The 7,716-nt window shown below is 40.7% G+C and overlaps 1 protein-coding gene across 1 annotated transcript in view; it reads left to right on the top strand.

Moving 5' to 3' along the window:
• LOC106869073 (N-alpha-acetyltransferase 25, NatB auxiliary subunit) overlaps positions 1-7,716 on the top strand; it is a 32,609-nt gene that overhangs the window by 6,391 nt on the left and 18,502 nt on the right. Inside the window, exons 2-5 of the mRNA XM_014914594.2 lie at positions 4,886-4,971; positions 5,492-5,630; positions 6,096-6,292; positions 7,054-7,159. Coding sequence (XP_014770080.1) covers positions 4,886-4,971; positions 5,492-5,630; positions 6,096-6,292; positions 7,054-7,159 — 528 coding nt within the window. The remainder of the gene's footprint in view (positions 1-4,885; positions 4,972-5,491; positions 5,631-6,095; positions 6,293-7,053; positions 7,160-7,716) is intronic.

Genomic DNA, 7,716 nt, shown 5'->3' with positions numbered 1-7,716 from the left:
ATATATATATATACATATATATATATATATATATATATATATGATGGACTTCTTTCAGTTTCTGTCTACCAAATCCACTCACAAGGCTTTGGTCGGCCCAAGGCTATAGTAGAAGACACTTGCCCAAAGTGCCACGCAGTGGGACTGAACCCAGAACCATATGGTTGGGAAGCAAGTTTCTTACCACACAGTCACTCCTGCGCATAACTTTAACAAAATCTTATATGGACCCTGGTTGAGAACCATTGTTCTATAGTAATGTTGTTTGTCATAGCATAAACATGTAAAATATAATAGTATATCATATGATGATGTCATATAATAATAATAATAATAATAACAACAATGTCAGTTTTGCTGTGTCTCATCGATTAATCATTCTACTGAAAGTAGATTTAGGTTGTCACATTTAGCAGCAGCTTGAGATCCCTGTTTAGTACAGAAGTTTAACCAGCTCTGTGTGTGTGTGTGTGTGAGGTTGGTTGTGTATGTGTATGAAACGTGCATGTATGTTGTCTGTCTAAAACTTTTTAAAGAACAAACTTATTACTTACAAATCAATCAGACTTTTATTATTTCCTTTCAAAATAGTTCCTGCCACTGTTGATACGTCTCTACCAACATTTTTATTCTGGTTTCCAGAACACATTTTCAAGAGTGGTTCATACTTCTAGTTGCGAATTTTCTTGTCTTCCACCATCTGAAATTGGTGACCTTTCAGGGACACTAAAAATGAAAGGCTGCAGGGGCTAAATATTGAGACAAGGGTAGCTGAGAGTCTGTTTGTCAGTGTCACAAATAAGTGACATTTAATAAGGTGTGCTGTTGTTGCATCCAGGTGTTTGTTTGTTTGTATCCCAGACTAATTCTTTTAGCATTCAGATTACCATGCTGATTTTGATGTTTATTTATTCACGTTGTTTTGACTTAATCATACATTATTTTACAGCTTCAAGATTCCAATGATGTGATTATTTATTTTGGTGACAACATTGTAGGATAGGTGTGAGAGGCTGGATCTGGCAAGCATAAACATAAAAACAAGTAGACTATCTGAGTTGGAGTTGATAAAAATAATATAGATACATATGCACATTTCCCAAAAGCACATGGCTGCAAAGCAATCTTCTTAACCCTTTAGCATTTAAACTAGCCAGATCTGACCTCTCACACCTCCCTTACAATGTCATTCAAAAACTATACAATCACATCATTGAAATCTTGAAATTACGAGATAATGTACGGTTGATTGAAGACGATATGAATAAAGAAGCATTGCATTTGATTGGATAATCTGAATGCTAAAAGGTTAATCACACAACCATCCTTATATTTGGTAGTTTAATGTTTTAGATGAAACCATTTGTCACAGAATGACAGGGACAGTGTTCCCCCCCCCCTCTGAGTTAATCAAGTATTGGAGAAGTACCAATAACCTTTGAAAGCCAAACACCCAGTCTTCAGCAATACAAAGGGGCTAATACCTAAGTATTACTGTCAGAACTAAGTTAAAGCAGAAGCATGGGTTTGAGCAGAATATTTTGGCCAGAAATGGTCAGTTTGAATGCTACAGGGCTGAAGTACCTCACAGAGAATGTAGTTTGAACGGTAAAGGGTCATTAGATCGGCTGTCCAGCACCCAAACCCCCACAGCCATAATACATGTATTAATGTTATGGAAGCTAAAGAGTTAAACGTTGGGCGAAACACTCCACTCTACATATGCTGGATGTAACATTATTGGTTTTCTGCCTTTGTATTTTCCTTTCTGTTTTAATTAGTCTTTCTAAATTTTTTTCCTTCCTTTCTTTATTAAATAACAAAGAAAATTAATTAGCCTCTAAAGCTATTTAAATATTTCCAATCAATGATAAATGAAATATCCAGCTATGAAGTGTCGACTGTTTTTTTGTTTTTTAGTGTTCCAAATGGTGTGGCTTTAATAGGGGGGGGGGGGTCATCACTCAAGGGATACAGGAGGGGCAATTTTTCTTGGGGATGTTACTAAACCCCTTATATAGTACGCCTGCTTATCCTTCATCCTTTACTTGCTTCAGTCATTGGATTATGGCCATGCTGGAGATTGTAGAGGTGTTGGTGTAGGGATGAGTAGATGTATGTGTTGTGTACAAGGGGGAAGATGGAACATCATCATATGTCCGTTTTCCATACTGGCATCATTTGGATGGTTTGATAGTCGGCACTGAATCCCAATGTCATCTCTGGCATGGTTTCTACAGCTTCATGCCTTTCCGAATGCCAACCACTTTACGAAGTGTACCAGGTGCTTTTCATATGGCACCATCACCAGTGAGTGAGGTCACCAGGTAAATAACAACCAAATCTTTCTCATGGCCCATTCTATTATCCGAAAAAAGGGAAGGACACATTGGACTCTGATGGTCGCAGCTGCCACATGTTTGATCCATGGGTCTTTTGTATCATGACTGGCCTGGTGTTAAACAACAACTACTATAGACTAATGTTATTTGAAATAAACCCCATTGTGGTCATACTTGCGTATAATAAATGACTGTTCTTCACTTGGAACAGAGAGTGAAAAGAAATACTTGACTAAGCCTTCATTTGCTTTTACCAGTTTGGAAATCTTGTGATAAAATCTTGATTGTTTCTCTCTCACACTCTCTTTTACTCTTTCTCTCTCTATCTCACACACACACACACTCTTCCTCACATTCACATTCTCTCTCTCACACACACTCTCTCTCTCTCTCTCTCTCTCTCCTTTCCCCCCCCAAGAAAGGGTATCTCTTCACACTGTTCAACTTCTTCCTCTTCCTTCCACCATCGTTTTTGGAGTATTTCTATTACTTTTGGCTGACAATGCAAAACTTTGTTATTTTCCTCACATTCTTAGCAAATGGAATCTACCGGACTGTGTGTGTGTGTGTGTGTGTGTGTGCATTACTGCCTGTTGGATGGATTGATCTGATAACAGATTGCAGATTCCATCTCTCTCTCTCTCTTCTCTGCAATGGCTTGATAAGGGCCTGCAAAGAGTCTTGACTCGCCATCTCTCTTTGGGATGGGTTAATAAGGGCCAGCAGTCAAGTGTTTCTGTCTTTCCCCTCCTTTCTCTTCGCTTGCTTCTCCCTCCCCCTTTCTCTCTCCGACTCTCCAACTCCTACCACCACCACCACCATCATCATCATCAATGTCTCACTCCTGCCTGTCGAAGCTATATCTCCAAGTACCATCATCCGGTTTTTGAGCTGTGGCAGGGGGGGGGAGAGAGGGAGAGGTGTAAGTGCCTGAGAAGGGGAGGAACATAGAGGGGCGAATGGGGGGGGGGAGATGTGACACGGGAAAGTACAATCCAGAAATAAAGTTTAGAACCATCTTGGTTTCAAATTAAACAACCTCCAAAGATAGCATCTAGATGTGGTGGTGATGATGGATTTGTAGTTAGGCTGTAGTGCAGCCAACCAATGGACTTCTCCACTAGTTACTCCAGTCAATAAATGGACTATTCCACCAGTTATAGAGACAGGTGAAGTAGAGCCAGTCATTTTAGACAGTTAAAGCTAATTAGTACCCAGGTGGTCAAGTTGGGTACAGGTGTGTGTGTGTAGGTTGGTGAGGTACACACAATGTTATACACTGATTACTGGGTAGATTGTTGTTTATTCAGGGTGGCTGCAACAACAATGGACGTGTCTAATCGGGTGTACTTGTCTCATTGCAAACTTTTTAATCGGAAGGTGGGGGTTAGTGTGTGGAGGTGTTAATGGCTGTAATTGAGGGTCAGTCTGTGTCCATTAGTGGTCAGAGAGAACATGGGACTTGTTCAACTCTATCAATCAGCTGGTACTGTTAATTACCATAAACATCACAATCATCATCATAAAGGAACCAACCTCTATGTGGTTTCTCAGACTGTTAGAAATAGCAGCCAAATTTCCACTCTGTATTAATAAAAGTGAAATTCTGTCCGTCTGGGACCCCTGTATCCCAGTCAACATTTGCTCTACATAAACATATAATTTTTTGAATCGGGATGACCCCAGGAATGAAAATCTGCCCTTCATTTGGTTCTTGAACATGCCAGGATGGGTCCCATCTTATACATTGTTACGTCTTAGGTCAGTTCTTATTCAGAATTGCTCTCCTTCAACATGGATTGAGGGACCGTATCATATTTGTTGTTCCATTTTGGGGGCAGAGTTTCTATGTTTTTTTCCCCCAGTTAAAACTCAAGTATTAAAGTAATGCGGCTTCTTTATACACAAGGAAATACTGTAATCGGAATACAATTGCAAAGAGCTCCGATATCACTCACCCCAGCCCTTATCTCTGTTACCATTGAAGCAAGTGCTTTCGGCCATTATGGCACTTGTGACTGGATCTTCTCCAACTGATTCTGCATCAGTGCTTGTTATTGTTCTTCATAATCTTCTTGAGATCAGTCTTCACCATTTTGTGCCATATCCTGCTTGGACTCCCTCTTCACAAGTGCCAACCACTTCAAGTAGTTGATAATTCTTTCCACAACCGATGCCCTTCATGCTCATCATTTTCCCTTTAGCAGTGCAGTCTTTCTCTCTCTCTCCATAATATTAGGGGTCCTCTTATATCCAGCATTTTAATCGGCTGTTTTAATTTATAACTGACCGTTCATGGCTATTGTTAAGGGGCTTTCTCGTAGCCCACTCTCCGCCCTTACTGGTCATTGTAAGGCATTTGGTCTACTCTCCATACCTGCTAGTGTTTGTTTGGGACTTTCTCCTCTGTCCACCCCTGCTAGTCATAGAAAAGGGACTTAGTCCGCTGTCCACACCTGATGGTCAGTGTTATGGGAGTTTTGTTTTTCCGTTGTCTTATCCTGGTTGAATAAGTGAATATTTCTGCTGAATTATCTTTCCAGAATGTTTGGATCTTGGCAACAACAAGAAGGCAGTACAAGAAGCTGATAAGCTGCTCAAAAAACAGAGAGATAACCAATGCGCAAAGGTAAGAAAGACCCCCATCATTTCATCTTGTGGCCTCACCTTTAACGTGCCTCGGCTACTTTGGTCAAAAAAGAACTCCACCTTGCTGAAACTGGGCCAAAATCTTTCTCCCGGTTTGATGTCGTATTATAGACATGGGTATGGCTGTGTGGTTGGGAAGTCTGCTGAAAGACACCCAGCCACAGAAACCATTCCACGGCAATCACTGGGGTTCAATGCATCCCCTCCATTTCATTGGGTCCGGTCAGACCATCCGACCCACGCCAGCACATGGCAGACAGGCATTAAATGATGATGATGATGATGATGATGTCTGTATGAAGGTGGGGAAACAATATTTAAAATGCAGCAGCCTTTTGTGGGCAGGGATTAAAATAAGTACCAGTAATATATTAGTAATTGATTATATCAATTATGACTCTGCCTTACATATCCGCAGCCTTGTACAAATACAAGAAACACACACACAGTGGTGGTACTATGATGATGATGCTATTTGCTTGGATTTCTTCTGCTGGCAGGTATTAAAGGCACTGGCACTGCTCCATCTTGGCCGGGATGATGAAAGTTCCTGTATATTACAAGAAGTTCACTCTCTGCAGCCGACAGACGAAGCCACACTTCAAGGCATGTTGATTTGTTATCGAGAGACTCACCAATGTAAGTTCGGCCTATGGGCCCTTCTCTTTTTATAAACCAATCCTCCCTTTTGTTATCAAAAAATTTAAAATATCCCTGTTTGCCCTTTCTTATCTCTGATAGATATGGTGCCGGTGCCATGTAAAAAGCATTCAGTACCCTTTGTAAAATGATTGGCATTGAACTCGGATTCTTGATTCCGAATAATAATAATAATGATAATAATAATAATAATGATAACATTGAAAAAATACCTTAGAAATGAGAACCCAGGTTCAAAATTTCCCCCAAGACACCTGATGAAGGCTGTAGGGTATATCAGCCGAAACGTTGTGTTAACAACAAACAAGATGAAATGTAAGTAATGTTAACCCCTGTTGTCCTTCAGAAGCCTTAACTCCTCACACACACACACACACTCCTTTCCTGCATTCTTTTTCCATCTCTACTTGCATTTTTGTGCTTTTCTTGTTTGTTTCACCACAGTTGATCTGATTGCCAACATGTACGAGAATGCATACAGAGCCCGGCCAGACAGTGAAGAGATTCTATCTGCCCTGTTCATGTCTTACGTCCGTCTAGGATATTACAAGAAACAGCATCAAACAGCAATGCTCCTTCACAAGTTGAAGCCCACCAAGAACCCTTATTACTTCTGGGCAGTGATGAGTATTGTCATGCAGGTTAGTTACCCTCTCTATATATATATATGTGTGTGTGTGTGTGTGTTTATATATCATTGCTCTACAACCTTTTTTTTTCACCTGCCGTAGACTTCTATTCTTTTCAAAACTTGATTGCACACCTGAACTAAAAATATAACTAAAAGTATGGGGGGGGGGAAATTATATTCAGTTACACTGGTCCAACCCATGCCAGCATGGAAAATGGACATTAAATGATGATGATGATGACTGCGCACACCAGTGTGCCACAGCATACTGGTTGCGGAGCACTAGTCTATATGTATCTTTTATCTTTTACTTGTTTCAATCATTGGACTGCAGCCATGCTGGGGCACTGTCTTGAAGGCTTTTAGTCAGTCAAATTGACTCCAATACATGTTTTTTAAACCCTGGCCCCTATCCTTTTGGTCTCTTGCGCCAAACCACTAAGTTATGAGGACATAAACAAACCAAGACAAATTGTCAAGCAATGATGGGGGACAAACACATATATGACAGACTTCTTTCAGTTTCCATTTTACTAAGTCCACTCACAAGGCTTTGGTCAGCTTGAGGCTATAGCAGAAGACCCTTACCTAAGGTGCCATGTACTGGGACTGAACCTGGAACCATGTGGTTGAGAAACCAACTTCTTACCACACAGCCATGCCTACACTTATGTATGTTTTTCTCTCTCTTTCTCTGGCTGTATGTATGTAGATTGTTGCTTAACTATTGTGTGTGTGTATATATATATATATTCTCTCTCTCTCGTCCAGGCCCACACAGCTGAAGACAGACAACAGGCCAAGTCACTCTATCTTCCTCTGGCAGAACGGATGACTTTAAAGTATATCAAAGAAGACAAAATTGAAGCTGAAGCAGGTACTGTTTGTTGCTTTTATTGTTGTTACACACCACCACCCACTGTATACATCTTTAGTCTCTCACTGTCACATGCATGTATATATACTCCCCTGTCAAATAGACATGCATACACACACACTAATCTGTCCCACTACCCTCATTTACCACCCATGTACCCTGCTGACTTGTGTTGGATGGTTTGACAAGATCTGCTAAGTCCAAAAGACTGCATTATGTTCCAGTGTCTGCTCTAGCCTGGTTCCTGCTCTCTGAAGCTGGATGAAATGGTTCTGGGTAGTAAGACAGATAACTGGCACCAGAGAAAAGCTGATGAAGTGTGTACCTCTGCTTGCAATTAATTACAGCAACAGAATTATGCAGTTAGAGAGGTGATGAATGGTGAGAATGGGTGACAGGACCTAGTTGTGCACACACACACACACACACACACACACAAAGTGCTTCTGGAGTTTCAATTTTTTGGGGGGATGGGAAGGTCTTCTAGAACTGCATGGCCACAGTCAAATGACTAAAACAAGTAAAAAAAAAAATTGAAGTACATATATACCCCCCCC

This window comes from Octopus bimaculoides, chromosome 25 (genome assembly GCF_001194135.2).
Source record: "Octopus bimaculoides isolate UCB-OBI-ISO-001 chromosome 25, ASM119413v2, whole genome shotgun sequence".
Taxonomy (NCBI): domain Eukaryota; kingdom Metazoa; phylum Mollusca; class Cephalopoda; order Octopoda; family Octopodidae; genus Octopus; species Octopus bimaculoides.
Note: the sequence above shows the minus strand (reverse complement) of the source record. Positions and strands in the feature narration are given on the sequence as shown.